Here is a 23,600-nt window from a genome sequence, read left to right on the forward strand (position 1 = left end):
TCTTCAGGCAGGAGAGCTACTGAACAAGATCTTCGGTTATTGCGGCAGGGAAGGAGTGACTCAAGTCAAAAAAGAGAGAGAGAAAAAAAATAACGCTTGGCATGTATATTCAATTGAGCAGACATTCAAGCGACTTTGTTGTCGAGTTCACTGTCAGTTCAGTTTGGTGTGGGTTACATCATTCAGCGGATACGAAGTCACCCAAAAACAAAAAATCTGACATGAGCAGCGATTGGGCGCAGAGCACGGACAGCAGGTCAACTTAGCCTACCCATTGTTTTTCTTTCACTCCCTCTCTCCTGTTCTTTGTGTTGGGTGGCAGGGGCACCCGATCTCCGACCGCGACTATTTCAAAGTGAGGCGGAGTGAGTCGCCTCGACTGCTCTGTGTGGACTCAACAGTAAACACCTCGCTGCCCTTTTTAGCCGCTGCCAAAGCTCTTCTATTATTCTTTTAAATGTTACCAGGACACACAGTCTCTATGATACACCACTCTCTCACACACACACACACACACACAGAAATGCACCCACCGCCTTCGTTTACCCTTTACTTCCCCTCCCCCTCGTTCACACACACCCTTGCAATAAAACAATCATAAATAATACAGTTATTGACTCAGCACTGTAAACGTGGACGCTCCACTCTGCGTTGTAGATCATCACCCCCCCCCAAAAACCTCCAATGTGCAGCAGTGCTATCCTGTTGCCTAGTAACCAGGTAGTTTCTAGTAAGAGCCTATTCGCTGAGAGAATCCCACTGTCCTAGACTTCTCTCTCACCTACTCTTTCCGTCTCTTACGCACACGCGCTCAAATTGCAACACACAGTTTGTGCCGTTTGAAACGCCCGCACGTGCGCTCTAGAATCAATCCGCCGCTTTTCTTCGCCATCAACCTTTCAATCACCGCTCCGCCGTTTAAAATACCAGGCTGCCGTGACTTTTTTTTCTTCTTCGCATCGCACTTACCCACACACCTATGCACCCTCACCCTCCTTCACACACACACACACACACACACACAGTCGCTCTTGCCCGTTTTCGTAGACAAAGCGGAGACACATGCTGCGGAGCCGAGAGAGAGGGGGGGAAGAGGACCGAAAGTGGAGAGAGCTGCAATTTTCAGGTCTCCACGGAGATGCAGTTAAGTATCAGGCTGTAGCCATTATACACTACTGCTGTAAAAGCATCTCTTACTTACACACACACACACACACACACACACACAGATGGGAGTGTGAACACATCGACTGGCTCAAGAAGGAGCTTTAAAAAACAAATAAGGTCACATTTATTGCACTTTGTTTTACTTTAAGAATAAATACAAACTCTCTATTTTTTTTTCTTTCCAAAACTAAAGAAACAAGCTGTTCTCAGTAGAGAATGAGGTCCCCAGAACACTGTTTGAGGCTAGGAAGGTGTCAGGGTCCGCCACATAAAAAGGAAGTAAAACAGCATGAAATTGTGTTGTCCTTTAAGGTCAGTTTGCTGGAGATGGAAGAAACCTCACAGAGAGTCAGAGAGGAGGGATCCCTCTCCCAGGACGGACACATGTGCAATAGATGTTGCATGTACGAAACCAAACACCAAAATCACAGTTTACAAATTGCATTATTAGAATATCTGATACAAAAACAATGATGTAATATTAGTGAAGTGTGTGGATCAAGGAGGACAACAAGAGTCTTTAAAAATAAAAAATAAAAAAGAAGAAAAGGAAGAAACATTAACCCCCGCAACACCAGAGAGCGAGGCTCTTCCCTTTCCAGGCGTGTTCAGACAACGTGGAGTGCGGCAGAGACGGTAACCAAGAGAGATTTCATTTCTTTGTTCGCATTAAGGGAGGCCTGCGCTGACACAAAGTTACATACATGCTGAAATATTGCAGTGATGTGATCTGCATCCATCTCTCTCCTCTCTCTCTCTTACACACACACACTCACACTAACACACACACACACACACACTGTGCTGCGCCGTGCTGTCCGCATTGCCATGACAACCTGGTGCTAGATGCTGATGGATTTCCCAGATCTTTCATTTATTCATTTTTCGCCTGCATTACTCTTTCATACTACCACACACATGTGCATCCTCTCCGCATGTGTGCACACATGCATGCTCGCCGCGACACACGCGCAAGCGCCTTGTCTGGTTTTGATCATCAAAGCCAAAATCTGAGGGCAGAAAAGGTGCGATCATCTTTTCGTTGCCTACAAGACACAGCTTCGTGAAATGAAAGGCTGCCCATACAAACTAGGCCATTCCAAATTGTGTGTCTCCGTCTCTCCTTCCTGTGTGTGTGTGTGTGTGTGTGTGTGTGTGTGTGTGTGTGTGTGTGTGCTGCTGTCATTCCAGCCATCTTTCAGACAGTAATGTGATCAGCAGCAATGTGAGGGGCTGCTGTGTTATTCATGTGGAGCTCGACTGTGGGGAAACGGCTCAGAACAGCGGGCGCACACGTGCAGTACAACAAACACACACACACACACAACAAAAACAGCAAAAAAGAAGAAGGGGTTGGCCGGGGGGGGGGGGGCTCATTAGGAACAGCAGCACAGCTACTAAACAGCAAACGCAACAAGGCAGTGTGACCCAGAAACATAACTAAGCACTGGGATGATGAGCAAGGAGCTTTGGCTGCGACTGGGAGTGTCCACTGATGAGTCCAACCCCAGCTCAATGCACAGCCCCTACGGAGCCCCCCATCCCCGACAGCTCCTCCTCCAGAAAGAAAATACATTATCGCCTTATCGCCCTTTATTTCTTGCTTCTTGGTCAGAGATGCACCACGAAGGACAGCGGTCCCTCAGTTTTCAATTACACCTGCTGTCTCCATCAGTCCAACCTCCTCCTTTTTTTTTATAGCTGGGATAAATCCACTTTTAGTGAACTCCATTCCCATTCCAGCTCAACATCATGCACCATCACACACACACACACACACACTCACGCCTGTAAATCAATACAGCCTGGGACTCAGTCCATTCACGTCAAATGCTGAGACACCGAGCGGAATGACGAGTGCAGAATTATTTCAGCAAGCACTCTTGTTATAAGAAGAAAAACCCAAAGCAACCCTATGCCGAGAGTGTGTGCATGCAAATGCATATTTCATACTGCAGCATTAAAAAAAAAAAAGAAAAAAAAAACATGCATAACTGATCCCTGGCTCCACAGAGCAACATCAAAAATAAAAAAATCATATCATAATAAAGTGCTTTGGTGCATTTGCAGTCAGGGCTCATGTGCTCGTTTTGGCAGCGAGAAGAGACAAAAGAACAACAGAGGAGAAGGAAAGGAGAAACAAAGAAAGAGCACACATTATTCAGCCACAGCTTTTTTCGGAGAGACACAGGACTGGGGTGGGGGTGGTGGAAGAAGGGAGGCTGGGTTTGAGAGCGAGTGCCTTAAAGGACGAGAAAGCCACTGCATCTTCACTGCCGCAGCCGTCAGCTAGCTAGATAAAGACAGTAAAAAGAGCACAATAGAAGGTGGCCAGGGGCGGAGAGCTACGTGCTCACCGTCGCTCACACTTGTGATTGGCTGAGCGCTGTGTCCGACTGTCGGGCGGGAGCGCGCCGCGCAGAGTAGATCGGAATAAAATAACCAATTTATGTCCTGTTCCCGTTTCGTCTTGTGCAGCTCTCCCCTTCCATCATCCCTCACTTTGTCCTCCTCCTTATCCCTTTCATCCTTTCCTCCTCTCCCTTTTTCTTGACTTTCAACTTCCACCTTTTTTCAACATCCTGCTCCTCTACCTCCTGTCCTCACTCTTTGACCTTCTCCGTCTGTTTTCTATCTCAGACTTCATTTGCTTCCTCTTTTCCTCCGTTTCTTGACTTTTGTTTTCCTTTGGTGTCACCCATCCGTTCTTGTCTCTCTTGGTCTTCTCTCCCAAATCTCATCTGTCTCATCCGTCTCATCTGTCCTCTCTTTTCAGCGAACCTACCACCTGCTGCACTCACTCACTCACACACACACACACACACACACACACACACACACACACACACAAACACACACACACACACACACACACACACACACACACACACACTCGTTTCCCCTCATCATACTGACTCTAGCATGAGTTTTGACTGCATCACATTTGCCGTATGGATTTCCACGGTGAGAGTGACAGAGCAGGTTTCGGGCGGGGGGGGGAGGGGGTTGATCCGTGGAAACGCAGACTTCTAGACCATCATCAACATGATGCGTAGCCATGGCAACAGCTGCCGAAAAAGCCCTCCCATGGTAAAGGCGGGCCAATCAGCTTGGCACTGCCACTACAGGGAACTTGACAGACAGCTCCCTGAGTGAAAAGAAAACTGGGCAGAGAGATCTCAGATAGTGTACAAATTCTTTTCTCTATATCTGCAGAAAGAACTCATGAAAAAAATGAACTGGTGGATAAATGCAGTTTTACACTGTGAAATGGCTATTCTTTTGTCTGATCAGGCCACTTGTCATCACTAGCAGGTGGAAAGGAGCGTCTGGCAGCTGTCACCTCTGTGACACATGTCTGTCCACAGCTCCCCACCACCCCCACCACCCCCAGGCCAACTGTGCAGTAAGCAGTGACAAGGATCGCCGTGCACTGACAATTTCACAACATCTTTAAACACCAATAAAACCCCAGGACCTCCACAGAAATGACCGGTTTTACTGTGTTTAGACAGCAGAGGGATGTTCAAGAACTCAATAGTCCACTCCTTAGCAGATTAACCCCCGTGACCCTGAACACCAGCAACCCAACTGCTTCACTCAGATTGACCTGTAACCTTTGACACGACCGACTCATCAGTATGCGCTGATGAAACATAACCTGGTTAGCCGGCGCGAAGCTCTGTGATGTCGACACAGTGTCTCTTTTTTCATGCGTCCCACCGTTGTTCACATTTTTACCCCCGAGCAGAGAATTTGATAAATAATACTTTCACGCACGTACGATCAATAAAGCACAGCAGATGGCTCCGGCCAAACTAGGGCTGCCCGATATGGTGAAATAAATCATACTGCACTTATTTTGTAATGATTCTCATTGGTGGTAATGATTGCTTCTACATCAAGGATTGCATTTTCCCTGGAAAAAACGTTTAAAATCATGACGGTTTGAAAGTGTGTACAAAACAAACATGTTTCTCTTCCACCTGGAGATCAAGATCTGTAGGTCAGGACATCTCTGCAGCTCAGCAGTGCTTCATTATAATGCTGTTTTCTCACAGACTTGCCCTTTATCAAAAACGCAGCGTCTGCGATTTGGATATTACATTGTACTACACTGTACTTACACTGTCTGTAATATATTACAATTCTAACCACATTTTGATGAATTGTGTTGTTATATTAGCATTTTTACAAGCATGAGCCAAATCTCAGGTGCGGTCTATCTACATGCTGGTAAGTGCAGTCCAAACTTGAACGGTAACCAAATCTAAACTCAAGGTAACTTATAACATCCCATCACAAGATAACATGTTTTTTCTTGTGGTGGGTGGATCTCATTATCTTTGGCCGCAACAATTAGTCCATTCATTGATTAGTCAAAGAAAAGAACATGATTATTATTATTATTGATTTATCATTTCAGTCATTTTTTTTTTTTTTTTAACAAAATCATTAAACATTTGCTGGTTACGGTTTCTCAAACGTAATAATCTGCTGCTATTCTATGTCATTTACCTGGTTAATGAAGGTTATCGGTTTGATAAAAGGACCAAACTGAAGATATCAGCTTAATATATAGATTAAATGTTAAATCAATTGTGATTATGATGTCACATTGAACAATAAAGAAAATAATCATTACTTGCAACCCTTCTTGGACAGTCAGGCCAAGTGCTTCCACTGTTTCCTGTCTTTATGCTAAGCTAAGCTAACCGGCTGCTGGCTGTAGCCTCATATTTACAGACACAGTGGTGTCTATCTTTACATCTAACTCACAGCTAGATGGCAAATAAGTGTATTGCTCAAAATGTTGAACCATGTATTCAATCTTTGTGTCTCTGGACAAAAGCATCTGCAAAATGAGTGTTGTAACCCAAGACCAGCCACAGTAGGCCAATCACAGTGTTTCTGCCCCAAACTCTGGTGGTATCCATAATTCCTAAGACAGTAGCGATCATCTTGCCAGCAGCACAACTACAACTACACAAAAACCCAAACACACACACACACAGAACTGCTTTGTGGAGTCAGACGTTAAGAGCCCGAGGTGGGAGTGTCACTGCCTAAATACACTGCCTGAGTGAATGCGCGCAAACACATTCATACTGGCGAGCACACGCATACACACTCCGGCATGTGCGCGCACACCCAACGTTTACACACATGAAAGTCAGCGCTATTAGTTCCAGATCATTTTGTGACGCAGCCTGTAAACAGTGAGCCTGGGGATAAACAAAGATCCTACTGTACTGGAAGTAATCCCACAGCACACACAACTTAACACCCTGTGGACACACACACCTTCCCAACCACAAACACACAAGCACATACACAAGCGCGCGCACACACACACACACACACACACACACACACACACACACACACACACACACACACACACACACACACACACACACTATACAAACTGACAGGAAAATGCCCAAACTAGCTTGCATGCATGCATGAAAATGAACATTAAAAAACACCTGGAGGGCCAACAAACATTATTAAACTAAAATGCATATTTGTAGACTCATTATGTGCCTTTATACTGCATTTCAGAACAACAATAATGATCCACATACAGTCGACTGGGAATCACTTAAAATGTCACCATTGCAGTGCCAATACGATGCTTGGGTTTTGGTACCAATCATTGTATAAATCAGTATCTGATTTTTGTACTTACTGATATCAGTATCAGCATTTGCCCAAAAAAATCTTGTAGAAGTCAGGTTCTGTTTAATGGTGAATTCATTATTTTTGGGGCAGTTAAGGCTCAGAAAGTAAAGCACGGGCAAAACACCGAATCCAAATTTGCTCCTGATGGCTGTCCCACTGGTGTGTGAGCTGAGCATAGTGAATGTGGCAAGTGTTTTAAATGCTCCATAAAACCATGTACTATATACTGAACATGTCCATTTTTGTATTAGTATAGTATTGTTGTTGTCATGTTGACTCCATTTTGGCTCGCGTGGAGCATCTGACACAAGCAGAGAAAGCATTTGTGCAAGAGACAGCTGTTACAGTTTTTTTCAGTGACTAACAAGCGTTTGTCCAATCAGTTAACACATTTTCGAAGCTCTAAACACAATTAGCACAGCATCGGACTTCTGTGGCCATACCATTCACACATTTCATGTCGTTTTCACACAATATGCAGTCAGTGAACACATTTCCACAATGCTTACATTTTCTTAAGAGACACGCGATACCTCCCAACAAAATTATGGATTGTTTTTGTATTATTTACAAATGTTAACACACAACATGCCACAATAGCAAAAACAATACTCCAAACCTTAGATACAGTATAAAATCCTCTACTTCTGCACTGATATAAGTTCAAAAACAATATATCTCAGCTGATAATGAACTAGCAATTGAATAATTGACACACAGCTGATTTATGTGGGGTAAATTGGGCCAACTACAGCTGATTCCAATGATTTCAGCTGCATTGATAACTATAAAAGGAGGACTTTGAGGAGTGATTTCTCTTGGAAGCAGTAAAAAGAAAAACATTGTAATGTCTGGACGAGGAAGAGTACGAAGGAGAGGTGCAGGTGTAGTGAGAGGTGTAGTGAGGGGGGCAGGTGCAGTGAGAGGTGTAGTGAGGGGGGCAGGTGTAGGAGCAGGCCCAAGGAGAGGGCAAGGTAGGGGTATAAGAATGCGTGGTGGTGGCATTCCAAGGGCTACAAGAACGGTAGTCAGTGATGAAATTCGTGCCACTATCATTGACCATGTCATCAACCATGGTCTTTCACTAAGAGAGGCTGGTGAAAGAGTGCAGCCCAATGTGAGGCGGTCAACAGTTGCCTCCATTGTACGCATTTTTCGACAAACCAACAGGTATGTATTGCATTTTACATGGATTATTTGTATTCTCACTTGACATGTCAATACAGTAAGGCCATACAGAAACGCTAACATAGAATTTTTTGTCCCTCTAAAGGATGCAACGTCTTCCTCCCTCTGGGGGAAGAGGAAAGCTCCTCAATAATGATCAAGAGCTTGCCATTGTGGAAATGGTAGTTGCAAATAATGCAATAAAACTCCATGAACTGCAAACTCGGATTGTAGAAGACAATGACATGTTTGAAAATGTTGACAGTATCAGCCTCACAACAATTGCACGGACATTATCCAAACACAGAGTGCGGATGAAGCAGCTCTACACTGTTCCCTTTGAGAGGAATAGTGAAAGAGTCAAAGAGCTACGGCAACAATACATCCAGGTATAGTGAATATTCAATTCAATCTTCAATTCTAAAAGCTTTGCACTTTGCAAGCAGGTAACCTAGACAGTACAGCACTGTAATTGGTTACAGCATAGTATGGTGTACAGTAATGACATGATTTGCATTTGAAACTTTGTTTCAGAGAGTTATGGAATTGGAGGCCAACCAGGCACCTCATGAGTTCATCTACCTTGATGAGGTGGGATTCAATCTGGCCAAAAGGCGTCGTCGTGGACGAAATGTTATTGGACAAAGGGCCACAGCTGATGTGCCAGGACAGAGAGGGGCAAACATAACAATGTGTGCGGCGATTTCAAACGCAGGATTGCTGCTTCACAGATGTCAGGTTGGACCCTACAATACAGAGCGCCTCCTTGCCTTTCTTGATGATCTCCACCATCACCTCATCCTACAGCAGAATCAAGAAGGTGAAAACATGAGGACCTTTGTGATCATCTGGGACAATGTGGCATTCCATCATTCCCAAGCAATTACAGCATGGTTTGAAGCCCACCCAAGACTAGTGCGTCTGTTCCTTCCACCCTATTCACCTTTCCTCAACCCCATAGAGGAGTTCTTTTCTGCTTGGAGGTGGAAGGTTTATGACCATCAGCCACATGACCAGATGTCCCTCCTTGAAGCCATGGATGCTGGCTGCAGGGAAATCACAGCTGATAACTGCCAAGGGTGGATCCGTCATACTAAACGCTTTTATCCCAGGTGCATTGCCTTGGATAATATCAGATGCGATGTTGATGAAAACATGTGGCCTAACCCTGAAGACCGCAGAGATTAGATAATTACTTTAGAAATGTTGTGCTTTTATTATTTTGAGCTTTTTGCATTTTTTTTCTTTTTCAGAATGTTCTTTTGTGTTTCATGGATATTTTGTTCACTTTACTGTAAGCAGTACTGTAAAAGTGTTCTGTTCTATCCCACTGTAAACAGTACCTATATCTACTGTACCTCTTGTAGTAAACAGTAAATGAATAAAAAAATGATTTGGTTTTTAGTGGAATGCTTTTACATACAGTTCCCAACCAGGAAATTTAGTGTAGAAATGTTGTATTGCATGTTTTACATGCAAATATCTGTAAAACTGAAACAAACACAAGTCTATGCAGTAATATCAACAATAGCCAGTGTTTTGAAGCCTGGTGTACTTTGACTGACTGCATGTACCTTCTGAAGTGAAAACAAGTGTTATTCTTTGACAACATAATGTCATTGTGGGTCAGATTTCCAGTGTTTTGGTAAAGTTAGTTTGTACAGAGAAAGGTGTGTTCTATTTTGAAATGAAGAGTTAGTATATATTTAACAATATGTGTTTTTGAGAAGAAAATTATCCATTTGGCCAATTGTGCTTTGTAGGTGTGAGTCTGTGTTAAGAGTTTAGAAAAAGTATCAGAAGTATGGGTGAGTGCTTGTTAGCGACTGAAAAAAACTGTAACTGATTCATTTCTCTACAACTGCAGACATGTGGGTTAATGCACAGCTGGTTTTTGTTGTCATATTTAACAGGATTGATAATATTAGTGTGCCACATCTGGTGCCTTTTGCAATGCAGCGCTGAAAATGACATCCCTTAAAGTTTGGTCCTGTGTTATGAAACACACTGCAGAGTTAGCCTGAGTGCACATACACTGTGCGGGTGCATGCACAAAGATAGACACAATCGAACACACTGGGCAGGGACTTTATACGTCAGAGAGACAGGATCCCTCTGTCTCTGCAGTAATACACACCCTCCTGACCCCCAATCTGTTGTGATCATGAGCGCAGGCCAAATAAAATGAGTCACTGAACACGCACACATACACACACACACACACACACACACACACACACACACACACACACACACACAGGCAGACACACTGCTCAATATAAATACAGCGAGACGAACACCGAGACAGGCAGAGAGGGAGAAATGCACAGAAGCCTGTGCTTATACAAACACACAAACACACACACACACACACACACACACACACACACACACACACACACACACACACACACACACCTCAGGATGCCTGTCTGAGTGGCAGCAGGAGAACGACAACCTGCTGACATCAAGGCTAACTCTCTTCATCTCTCACACCGCAGCGATGAAGTCATCTTAAGACATAAATACACACACTAAGAGAAAGAGCTGTTTCGAGATGGCATCACTGTGGGAGTCGGAGGAAGTGGACAATACAAACGCCCTGCCCTGACGACGGGGCTTATTATGGGTCATTTTTATCACTGCTGCACCGGCGGTTGTCGAAGAAGGCCGCTCAGCAAACAGCGAGGCCTCTTATCATCCTGAAGCAAACTCTTATCCCAGACTACACTTTAATGAGCTCCTTCACGCTGGAGATTTAAAGTCAGATTGGTTTGTCTCCAGTATCAGATGGCTGTAAATCTGTCTCCAGCTTCGAACAGCTGACTTAAAGTCCGACCTGCCAAAACTTGGAACGGTTGGACAGCAAATAAGGGTTCAATGAAATCTAGCAAATGCCCTGTTCTGTGTGTGTGCGAGTCTCATCTGTATTGATTTATAAGGGAAGTACAAGAGGCCCATTCACCATGTTTAGAGTATAGGATGACTAATGGAGACAGATAGCGTGATGAATCCACTCATCTGTAATGGATTAACCTCGTCTGGCCCCCGAATCTGATCTAATCAGCAGTCTGAATCAGCTTGTTATTCTGTCGCGCCATCTCACCACCGACTCCTAAATATTCAGTCTTGTGACAGCATCGCAGGAGGTGTTAGCAAGGAAAAAGTCGATGCAGGTATAATGGACTGCACTCTATTATCTACTGGATGGAGTTCTGCTTAGGATGTGGCATGCTGTAGCGTGTGGACCACTGGCTGCTTTAAATTACTGTCAAACAAGCCGCAAATTGGTTTTCTATTCATTTCAGCAGAATTCACAAGTGAACTATTATATTTCAGTATGAATTATTCTGCAGAATACTTGAGCTATTGATGTTTCTGGGGGTTTTTTTTGTCTGGAAAAGGTAGTAAAATTGTGAAAAATTGTCATAAAAAGTTTCTATAGCTTGAGTGACATCTTCAAACACAAAGAGACAGAATTCAAAATCGAGACAAACTAAAGCTATAAATCTATGCATTTTAGAGAGCTGAAACCCCATTTTTTATCTATCTATTTATTTGCTTTTTCACTAGCCAATCAAATTAACCAACTCAACTAGAATGGTACCAGTAGAGCCCATACCTCTGCCAAGACTCAACAGTCAGTCTCCTTTAGTACTCACTCATAAGCATCAAAATGTCAAAACTGCTGTTTATTCACAAATTCTTAATCATTTTATTATTTATTTATTTTTTTTACATTTTAAACTCAAATTCTTACGTATTGCCCCTTTTAACTTTCATTTAGAAGCATACTATACACAGACTCGCCAGTTCAAGGAGGGAGACAGAAGGAGGCTGAACAGTAGTAGCCGAGCGAGCTGCAGGCTGAATGAAGAGAGCGAGCGGCGGTAGCGGTAAATCATAAAAATCTAAAAATTACTTTCTCAAAGTGTTACAGCGTTAAGCTTAAACGTACACTTCGTCCTGGCCACCGACCAGCCCAGTGCCTGACTCTGTGTGTGTGCAGTTCAGCCACAGCCCCACCATGGTCAAACAGACACAGTAGCTCTCAGCAGCAGAGGAGAGGCACATTAAGCAGGCTCAAGGATTTGTTTGTAGCATCGTGCAGACACCTAGGTCACATCACATGAGGAAAAGTTTTCAGAAAATTGCATCTCGATTGATTTGAACACATAAAGAACTCTACTGAGAAGCTACAGAATAACACAAAAACCCTAAAAACACAAACAATAATAGACCCGCACTGCCACACATCATCGCAAGAGTAATCACTTGCCTGAGACCCCAAGTCAGCTCTATTCTTTGATTTTTTTGGGTTTGTTTTTATGGTTCAGTCTCCCGTTCTTCATCTTTGTGTCGCTTGTTAACAGCCAAACACATAAAACACACTCACAAGCTATGATTTATGTGACAAACAAGGAACACAGGCATCTGAAAAAGACTGCTCATCGGCTGACAGTGTCTGATCTTTAACGCATCGACAGCAAAGTGTCTCGACATGGACCCACAGATACAAAGACCATCACTGAAATCATTATATATCACCCGTCTGTGTGTCTTATTCAAAATGAAAAACAAAAAAATCCATGCCAGTTTTATCGTTGGACTGTATTGTATCTGGAAAATAAATACCTTCGGTAGCTCACCGCTGCAGCTGGAGCACAGACTTTTTATTGCACGTACCGAGCAGGTCAGTTGATCAATGATGACGAGTATAATAAACATGATGAATGAGAAATGCTGCTCTTACGCGATTATGTAGCTTCCAAAAAACAGATTAGATGTTCTTTTTTTCCTGCAGAGAGGTAGAGGAATCTGGATTTTATACGCCACACATTGGTCACAACAGTTTGATATCTGGTTTATCCGACTAACCGCGCAGCTGTAAAAGAGATTAGTGTTTCAAGAAGTGAAAAAAAGAGGTAACTTTATCTCTTTGTCTCTCCTCTCCAGACTAACACTTTATCCGATGCAATGCGTGCCGTTGTGTGGTCGAGTGGCAGAGCATTTACGCTGCAAATAATATTTACATAGCCCACTGTGGACCACCAACCCTGCGGTGCTTACACAGAGGGTCCTGCACACAAACTCACACAATGACAGACACTGAGGAATTATCTGTCCACAGAGAGTGGCTCCTCAAACATAACCTGCCCAAGCATGTGATAAGGTGTGTACCTTCTTCATTAGCCGTGCTGTCTTGGTACAAACAATCCTCGCTGCCGCCTGACAGTAACACATCTCGCATCGGTGGCACTGAGCTGGAAATCGCAAGTATGATGAGGCACATGTGCTGACCTGTGGGAGCATCTGCTTCGTGGCTGTGCATCTCAGCAGCCACTGCAGTATTATCCATGCAACGGTGATGAGAACAAAACTGATATAGCGTAATGCAACATTAACATCTGCCAGACAGCATGCTGCCAGGCCATATGTCCTGTGTGTTTAAGCCCGCATGTCCAACTGGATAAGGCTGGAGCGGTTCTGTCCTCATCTCCTGGCTCAATTTCTATATATTCTCAAAGGATATGCAGCATAATATGTTTAATCAACCCTTCAGTCCTCTGCTCTGGAACAATACCACAGGTGAAAACGAGCTGAAAAAGGCAATTCAGTCCAATCACTGAAATATCTAAATACACCCTCAGTTCTTGCATGAGAAGAGACAGACCTGGCCAAAGTCCCCACCACTTTATGCTACATTCATTTAAAAACAGCCAACAAGATGTGCATTTGTATGGCATCCAAAATGCTTGCACAAGTCTGCCAATTCAGTTCCCTTTAAATCATTTCTTTCGTAACTTGGATGCAACTGCTCACACTGCAGGAGCAGCCACCTCAGATTGTGTAATATTTTTAATTTCACCCCCACGCTGTCCGAGAGCACAACATGCGTGCCTTTCATTTCTACGGCTATGTTCCTCAGTGGCTGCGCTGAGCAGTGCGGATACAACACTGTGATATTAATCCCCAAAGACAAGCTCCCCTTTGAAAACAGAGACCTTGGAGCCGGTAGGAGATGCTTTTTACTGCTCGGGGACACTTTGTGGGGAAGATGATTGGTTGACTTGGCAGTTTGCCTCCAGGTCCAACAGTTTTAAGAGGGTTTCTCTTTAAGGACAACAATCCAACAGCGTCTTCTGTGGCTCTGGAGGAGGCTTTTCTGATGATATCATTAGGGTAACTTTGGTTCAGAGGTTTCAAAAATATTAGACAGAAAACCTACATTATGAACATGGTCCATGGGGTTTGAACAATAAAGGCTAAAAACAGGCAGGGAAGGTTTACTAAAAGACACCGTTTGGTTGCATTTGTCATAGAGCTCAACCAATATATCAGCAAATACTAGCCTATTACAGATTGATCTCTACAATATCTAAAGTTATTTTTTTTACTCCTCAGAGGTCCTCTTGGTTGCAATTGTTCAAGAAAAAAGAAAAGAATCTGAGGGTGAGAATCCCAGAATAACACATGATACGATACGATACGATACGATACGATACGATACGATACGATACGATACGATACGATACGATACGATACGATATTGTTCTCGGAACGTTGCCCGAGGTAATGATTGTATCAAGATACAGCATTTCTGTGAAAATCAATACATTGCAAGATAATTGTTTAAGCGTACATCACAATGTCTATTTAACTGAAGGATACAAAATACCTGTAAAAAGGCAAAGTGCAGGTATTAGGCACATAATTTGACATTAACTGAGATGAAACAATGTACAAGAAGTCTGCACTTAGTGCATCTTCATCACATGCGTACAGTAACTTGTTCATGTTCATATAGGCCATCATTCCCAATGTGTTGCATGTTTTAATGATATTTGGCACCACCACCGATAATTGTTTCAAGAGGAAGTATCTTGATACATTGCATATCAATATTTTATTGCACTCCTATATCTAAGGAATCTGAGTAAAATTTTATTGATAATATCAGGTGCTTATGTTAAACTATCAGTTGTTACAGTATGGATAACAGATTTTTCTTTCCAGTTTTTTTTCAATAAGCAAGCTGTTCTCTGAGGAAAATAAAGTCCCCAGAACACTGTTTGAAGCTGGAAAGGTGGCCAGTCAGTTTGTTTATGCAGTTTATTCAGTCATGAAAAACAAAGAGAGTTTCTTTATTCAGTTTGTTCCTCTTTACATTTACAACTTCATGCGAGGGAAATAGTAAATCACTAGCAATAATAATGTTGGAAGAAATAATTTCCCTGTCCCGTTTTTCCGGCTACCACTAGCAAAAAGAAATGAATCTCAGCCCATAAGACTATTTCTTTTATGCATGCCTCTTAAGTCACAGGTCTCCCACTAATCTCCTCCAGCTCATTCTCCTCTTCATCCAATCACAACCCGTCTCCTAACCAACCATTTGTTAAGCTGTCGAACTCGGAAATTGTTCGCTCGCTTTGCTGTCATTCAGCTACCATCGTCACGCCCTTAGGCTTAGATGCCTGCCACCTCAAGCCAGCCCTCTGGTGAGAAGTTGCTCTCGCATTAAGTTGCACATCGAGCTCCATCCCTCATCACCACCATCGGTGTACAGCCTCATGTGGGAACCCTACGTCATATTGGAATCACTTAATTCGTCGGACTGATTACTTTCTTCCACGTCAAAGCGCCAAAGTCTACTCCCTCTGTTCACAACAAATTTAGGACACAAACGCGTCCCAACAATGTCTCAATGAACACTGCTTCACATATCGATCCTTGATACAAACAAGTTCTTATAAGGCATATGGCATCATATCCATATTCACTCCCTGTGGTGAGGAGGGTCGTTAATGAGGGTCGGCGGTCGCCCACTGACCCGTTCAGACAGCCCATCGATGTGGGTTTTGACCTGTCTGAGTGCGGTATGAATCATCAACTCGCCTCCCCGGAGCTGTCAATCTTTTGTGAGGGAAGGGGGAGAGGTAAATATATCTTTAGGTGCGGCTTTGCAGCTCGGCACTCAAGCAACAACCGGCGCACATCGAACTGTTTATCTACTTGTCTGCAGTATATCTCTCCTCTTCGACTTAAAAAACCTTGTCAGGATTTATCTCCAAAACGACACACTTCCACCTCCAGGCTGCCATAGACACGTACAAATACACAAGATGCCAAAACATCGTGAAGGGCTGCTGAGAAATCATCTGTGGATTGCAGCCAGTCAGATGGCATCTATGGCAGCCATAACCTTCCCACAACACTAGAAGATAAATGAAGTCTGCAAGGAGACAGAAGAAAGTTTGCGCTTATAATATCTCCTCCTTTATAATCTCAGAACTCTGCAGATTAGATTCCAGGTGCACAGGAATGTACTTAGCAAATAAAAATGACTCCGGCCCTGAATTTGTTCTTCTGCACCACCCACCTCCCCGCATCAGGGATGAAAAAAAAAACATTGCAGCGGTTCATCTTCAAGTTCTTTTCACAGCGCTTGGATTTGGATGCACATTATGTTCTTCTTTGTCTGCGCTCCAGTGTGTTAAAACATCCCACAGATGAAAATTATCCAGGCAGGATGTTCAGCTGAGGGGTAATAATAGATGCTAAAACAGACATGAGCAGCTAAAAACTGATTTCATTTGGACTATTTGGCGTCCTTGCATTAAACTGAAATGAATGTTTTTGTTTTGTTGTTTTTTTAAAGCACAAAATGGCTGCCAGATAATGTAAGCAGAGGGATGCTGTGATGTCAAAGATTGTATTTAACCTGTGCTGTTACAAGTGATTAATGATGTGTTTCCTCACAGGGCAACTTACTCTGAATTGATCCCAAAACAATCAAGCACTTCAAACCTACACTCTGGATAAAGTCTGGGTAGGGTATACCTAAATAAGAGAGGAAACACGTAAACATTGCGGAGCTAAATTGATGACATCTGACATGCATTCATGCTGTAATCAGTGGAGGGATGTTGACCAAACGTGACCTGAAAGGAGCACGATTCCCGGCGGACCCTGAAACGTCAATATGGACAAAGAGATCTCACCCTGTTCTTTTCGTTTACATTAACGATGATGATGCCTCAATGCAAACGTGCTGTATAAGAGAAATTGACATTTGGGAGATTTGTCTCTCGGCTTGATGCGGCCCAAATGCACAGTTTATAGTCACAGATGTGGTCAAATTTGGACAAATTAAACACATTTTGCTTAAAAGGAACAGTGTGTGAGATTTACAGGGTTTACCAGCAGAAATGTGACATTGATGGTTATGTTTGCATTGGTGTATAATCACCTGAAACTAAGCATAGTTTTAATTACCTTAGAATGAGCCCTTTATATCTACAGAGGGAGCAGGTTCTCGGCCTCGGAGTCTGCCATGTAGCACCACCAAACTAGGCAAAGCGTGTTTTTTCAGCATTTTAAGCAGCCACTATAGTGGCTGATTTGGCTGTTTGATCAAATTTGCACACATACAAAATCACCCCAATCATTGTAGAAGTATTAATCCTTATCAAGTGCAGCTACTCAATTATCTAGTGAAAATTCTTTTAGATATTGCAGAAAACCAAAATACAGCAATGCATTTGTTTTTTCCAACATGCAGTCCTGCTGTAGTGTGTATCCGAATGCACTCTTGACATCTTGAAAGCTCCATTAGTGGCCCCCCGGAGGTGACACCACCTCTTTAACCCAGGCGCGCCGCTGGGGTCTGAATGACGCCGGGATTGGTAACTAATAGCTTCTTTTGACCATACAGAAAAAAACTTTAGATCTTGGTAAAGGTAACGTTTCCCGATGAAGATGAGCTCAAAACAACTGCAGCGACATCAGTTAGTCTTACACATACTGCCACACACTTCATCACTCACCCCACATGCCCAAACAACAGGATCCTGGGAGGTTTAACCCCAGTGGTCAGACAAATGACCTGTCAAGTCTCGCCAGTGTGGAGCCAGATACTGGTGCTTGTTTAGTCTCAAAGGAGCAAGCAAAATGCACCGTTTATATGCTAGCATAAGGCTTTCAGTAAGCTGCAACAGCTGACTACACCATCATATGAATCACATACCTTTTAATCGAGAGATGAGGGAAATAACAGGACATATTTGGTCTTACCAGGCAGGCGTGACACTGAGTTAGGTTTCCAGCATGTGAAAGGATATGGGTTACAGACGAAGCGAAGACACCAGTTGCGAGGCCTTGTTGTTTGCTTTAAGCAGAAGAAGGCCACGGGGGCCAGGGCCGGCCATGGCTGCTGCTCCTCTTCCTCGGAGACACAGTCTGGATCGCGAATAGGAGCCGTGATGCGAACTCCAAGTGTCGGTCCAACTTCCACCTCCAGCTCCGGCTCCTGGTCCTCATGCTCCTGAACCTCAGGGCTCCAGTCTCCTCCATCACCGCTGCCTCTCCTCCTCCTCTCCACCTCCTCCTCTTCCTCCCCATCGTGGCCTCCTTCTCCTCCTCCTCCTCCTCCTCCTCCGGGGTCAACATCGTGACCCGGGGCGTCCTTCCTGTAGGGCGTCGGTATAGCGAGCCTCACCTCCTCCTGCACCTCCTCCGGCTGCTCCTGCCCCTCCGGGCACTCGGCGTACTGAAAGCGCGCTCTCCCCTCGCCATCAGTCATGATAGAGCATCAGGCAGAGCCACTCTGGAGGAGAGGTCAGAGGGAGAAAGGTTAGAGAGAGGTGGAGAGTGGGAGGGTTCGAAAGATGGAGGACGGTGTGATGGCACGGAGGAGAGAGCAAAGATGCAGAGAAAAAAAAAATAGGGAGAGGGTGAGGGGAGACGGATCAACTCGGCAAAAGAGCAACCTGGAGACAAATCAAACGAGGAGCCAAATAAACACTCAGACTGCTTCCTCCTCCGATGCCTCAGCCGCAGAAGTGCTTGCCTCCAAATCAATCTAGGCACAGATTTTCAATATTCGTTTACTAACCTGGCAACACTTGAGGCTCGGCGTCAGTTCAAACACTTCCTCTCGCCACGAAAACATCAACCATCCCTATACAGTGTGACGACACAAAACTAAGAATCTACGCTGGAAAATCGGATTGTTTCCAATTCACTGGGTAGAAACATAGTGCATTACCACTTACATTAAACTCACTATTTTGCGCACGAGGGGGGACAACTGTTTGCTCTTCCAGTGACTCCTTACACTCATAAACACAGAAATGTGTGCACTGCAATAAGGTCATAAACTGCATGAGTATGAGCATTGTGATATTATGGGAATGGTGGTTCTTTGCTCATATTGTTTTGTTTTTTGTTTTGTTTTTTCACTCCGTCTCCTCGCTCTTCCTGTTGCTATGTGATTGAACAGATGGACTGCTCTGTCTCTGGTCTACTGGAGGTTTTTTAGCCCACACCACGCAATGGTGGGCAGGGAATGCGCAAAAAAGAAGAAGAAAAAAAAACGCACACACAGCTCACACACACACACACACACACAGTAAAATGCCACACTAACCCTGAATATTATGAGTAGAATAAACAAGGAGATGGAAATCATTAGTAATCATACTGCAGCTAACTGACTTTTCTCTTTTAAGCGCTTCTTTTTTTGATTATTTAATAGTCTTTGTTGTCCTTGGTTAGTGTATGAGGGGGGAAAAAAAGCGCATCTCACGGTCGAGGCTCTCCTGAGGACAAAAACATGTTCTCCTCATAAAAAGTACTCACATTTCATACGGTATACAAAGCGCCTGAGGGAACGGAGCGCCCATCACCTGTGCTTGTTTGCTTCTTTTGTTTAAAAGTCTGGACTAAATCCTACACGAGAGGCAAACACAACAACTTTATTCGTTAAAAAAAATAAATATATACCTTATCGAGACGGAATCGGAAGTTCCCATAAGCATGATCCGTGACTTTCCGTGGTTCTAGCGCACCCAGCCTTTCTCTCAGCAGCCCGGAGCCTTCCTCTCCTTTCTTCCTTCTCGCTCCTCTCAAAGAAAAAAAAAAAAAAAAGAAAGACAAAAAAAAACTCTTCACTTCTGCTGTTTGTCACAGATGAAAAGGTAATCCGAGGTGTAGGGGGGGGAAAAATCACAGGAAGTCGCCAAAAATAATCACTTCAAGCGGTCTTGGTTTAAAAAACATCCATCCACATCCGTGCGTGATCCACCCCGTCCGTCCATCCTCGCCGAGGTGTCGGTTTTACGCAGCGTGGAGCGGGAGATGCGCTCTGGAGGGTCGGGGCCGTGCGGGTCCGCCGTGCTTCAGAGCGGCTCCGCGGATGATCTGACACAGAAGAGGGAGGGGGGGGCAGAGAGAAAAAAAAAAAAAAAAAACTTGGCCGAAGCACCCGGGAGCCCTGACACGTGACGTGATGCCCGGCTATAGGGACGTAGCGCACGGTGGGAGACACAGACATGCGCGCGCGGAAAAAGAAAAAGCCACGGAGAGCCGGGCTGAGCGCGCACGTCCCGCGATGTTTCATGCATCAGTACTGCATGTCAGGGCTGGATAATGGAAACGGTATGAATCATATATTAGCCCAGACCATGCGTGAGTGTATGTAGGCGACAAAAAGCTAGGAAGCACAAGTATTATTATTATTATCGCTATTATTATCATTATTATTATTATTATTATCAGTATTATCATTATTATTATTATTATTATTATTATTATTATATTCCTTAATATGTACCCTAAAGAAACTCTGCAGTATATTTTTAATTTATGTTGCACAAATCTTAAAGGGGCACTATGTAGCTTTATAGCTACATGCCCCTTTAGCTTTATATTCGTATTTGAAATATTAATGAGGTAAAAATACAATCTCAGACATATTTATCTTTTCCATAACTGAACTGAAAGAAAATAAGAACAGAACATTGTTTGAAGCTAGAAAGGTGGCAGGGTCCGCCACATGAAAACAAAGTCAAGTTTAAGGTCAGTTTGTTTATTCAGTCATGAAAACAAATAGTTTATTTAGCTCATTAAAGCGTACAAATCCCTTCTCCCTTCTTCTAATCAAACCTACACAGTGCACCCTAATGCAAAATAGACCTTGACTGGTGGTTCATAAACATGTCAGCATTACTCAAATGCCAGTCGAGATGGAGTGAGTGTAAACTTATCCATAAAGCGCTCGGTATGATATACATCATTTTGAAAATAAAGAATACGATTTGTATGAAAAATCTGGCAACTATACAGATCGATTTAGTTGAGTAAAAGTACATACGTTTCCTTAAATGTGATATAAATAGAAGCGAAAGTGCTTAAAATGGAAATACTCAAGTAAAGAACCTCAGAAATGTATACTTCAGTACTGTACCTGAGTCAATAAACTTACCTTTCATCAGTAATCTTTCCAATAGGAGACACTAACCCCTTATTGTTTTCATTATTAAAATGTCTTCAGCAAAACTGCACAGTGCGCCTTTAAATGAAACATTCATTTCTAAATCCATTCTAATGCAGACTAATATGGGACAATTGGCAAAAAAATGCCCCCAATGCAAAGAAAAATGTTAATTCTCCTGCATGTTACAGTCAAATTATAGAGGCTTTTGCCAAAGTGGCTTTTTTCAAATTGTTTGTTTTAGCGTTCGCTCATCAGCATCATCATTCATGTTTTGTTCAGCACATTCGTCACGGCTCAGTTCCCTCAATCAGGCAACTGCTGCTTCTGTGCCGTGTCAACGTCTTTATAGGCAATTTGATTTGACAATCAATTTAAACTCCCATGCTGCCTGGGAGATCGATCACAAATACATACACTATATTTAATGAAGAGTGTTTGAGTGTGATAAAACAGGGAGATGGAGGGAGAGGGAGTGTGAGGAGCAGAGCCTCGGGCGGAGGTTTAGAGTCAGGTGCATGTCTGTGTCCATCAGGTCCCTCACCTTCAGGAGAACCTGCCAGAAACTTGGCCATAATGGACATCAGGATTGGGGGGAATAAAAGTCAGGGAATCAACTCCCTCCTGGTTCATTTAGATCTGGCAGCTGATAGGATGAGAATCTGACATGGCCACAGGAAAAGAAAAAAAAAAAAAAGAAAAGCTGCACGTCATTCAGACACACCAAGTTGTGTATGGGAGAGTTTGGGCGGGGAAACAAAGTCATGTGTTCCTGGTGGATCGCTCACTCCGGCGCTCCACGCTTACACAGGAAAAGCAATAAAAACTGTTTTGGGCTACCATTGCTGCATTTGTTCCCGCTGGAGACTGAGGGGAGCAGTGGAAGAGCCCAGCCAAAAGTCACTGCACAGAAGAAATATGAGCCCACATACTTATAGTTATTAATTTCCAAAAGTGGTAAAACTCAAATATATTGCAACCTTTTGGTGAATAAGGCTCGAGGTTGTCTTACATCAAATCACGCAAGGTATTATGTTTTAAAAACAGCTCACATGTGTAATACAAGGTTAATATGTTTTTACTTTGCATGACGTGACCTGTTACTGTACAGAACGTGACACGGCGGGCACAAACTACGCTTAGCGAGGGCCAGAGTGCATGGATTGTTTTGGTGTTTCTGCTCATATCTCATAATGGACTGGCGGGCCAATCTCCTGCCAACCTGACATAATCCTCTAATCTTTGTGCATCTACATCCAGAGGGATATGAACCCTATAATCTACACTCTCCACATCCTGCCGATCGTGTGCCCGTGTCTGCGTGTAGCCCATCTAGTAAAAACAGCCTCGTGTTTGATCTGTGTTTATTTTAAAATCAACTGATATGTAAAGTGAAACATGAGCAGACAGTGAAGTGTGATCAGAAACCTGACCTGGCGCGACGGGGAGCCATCTGGAAACGGGCAGCGTCAAGATGTTTAGAAAAGTGCGGGCACTCAAAAAACCCTTCGCAGGTGATCGGACGAACCATCTGTCTATGGCCCGCCTGTGAAGATCTACAGTAGGAGAGCACTGCAAGCAGGACCTGATGCTGTTATCAAACTTGCCAAAGCTAGTTGAGAGAAGAGCGAAAGCTTATTTCCATCTTGAAAAAGTGAGCCGGGCTAACTTTTTGAGGAGTCACCATTGTTGTTTTCAAAGGAACAATCGCTTCTCTCCCTGGCTGTCGCATTTAAATTACTCCTTGAGATGCCAGTGGTTCACTATAGGGTGCTGATTGGTTCAACCACTGTGCATTCAGAAACACACTTAAATCCAACATATCTACATTGTATGACTTCTGATGAAGAAATGCCTCCAAGTTACGAGTGGGCACATTTCAGTGAATAGGTTGGCAAGATTATTTTCTTGGAATGATGGACAGGGTTCATGACATCATGAGCGAACGAGGCAGTTCTGACCAAGTATCGCAGATGAGACAAGGCAAACAGGAGCCCTTCCTACATGTCAGAGTACGTACAATGTGTCGATGAAGTGTGGACTTTCACTGCCAGCTTTGGGTGCTACAGTGGAACATGCAAACTAGAACCCAGTGGCTACTGCCACAACTAAAAGGCAAAGCAGCAATGCTGACTGTGTCAGGCCTCCCCAAGCAACAAATCCATCTTCCCAAGTTTGAAATGCCAGTGCTCCGTTTCTTAAACACCTTGTCAAGACACCAAATGGCTCCCAACCCCCCAATCCATTAAGAGCCCACATAACAAAAGCAGCGGTCCTTTTTACAAGATCTTTGAGGATGACGGATTCT

General features: G+C 43.6%; 1 protein-coding gene across 1 annotated transcript in view; it reads right to left on the bottom strand.

Annotated features, from left to right (window-relative positions):
* The window catches only part of cacna1ha (calcium channel, voltage-dependent, T type, alpha 1H subunit a), a 125,607-nt gene extending 107,006 nt beyond the window's left edge, over window positions 1-18,601 (bottom strand). The window contains exon 1 of the mRNA XM_037089131.1: window positions 18,141-18,601. Coding sequence (XP_036945026.1) covers window positions 18,141-18,601 — 461 coding nt within the window. The remainder of the gene's footprint in view (window positions 1-18,140) is intronic.
* Window positions 18,602-23,600: the final 4,999 nt, after the last annotated feature.

This window comes from Acanthopagrus latus, chromosome 23 (assembly GCF_904848185.1).
Source record: "Acanthopagrus latus isolate v.2019 chromosome 23, fAcaLat1.1, whole genome shotgun sequence".
Classification (NCBI taxonomy): domain Eukaryota; kingdom Metazoa; phylum Chordata; class Actinopteri; order Spariformes; family Sparidae; genus Acanthopagrus; species Acanthopagrus latus.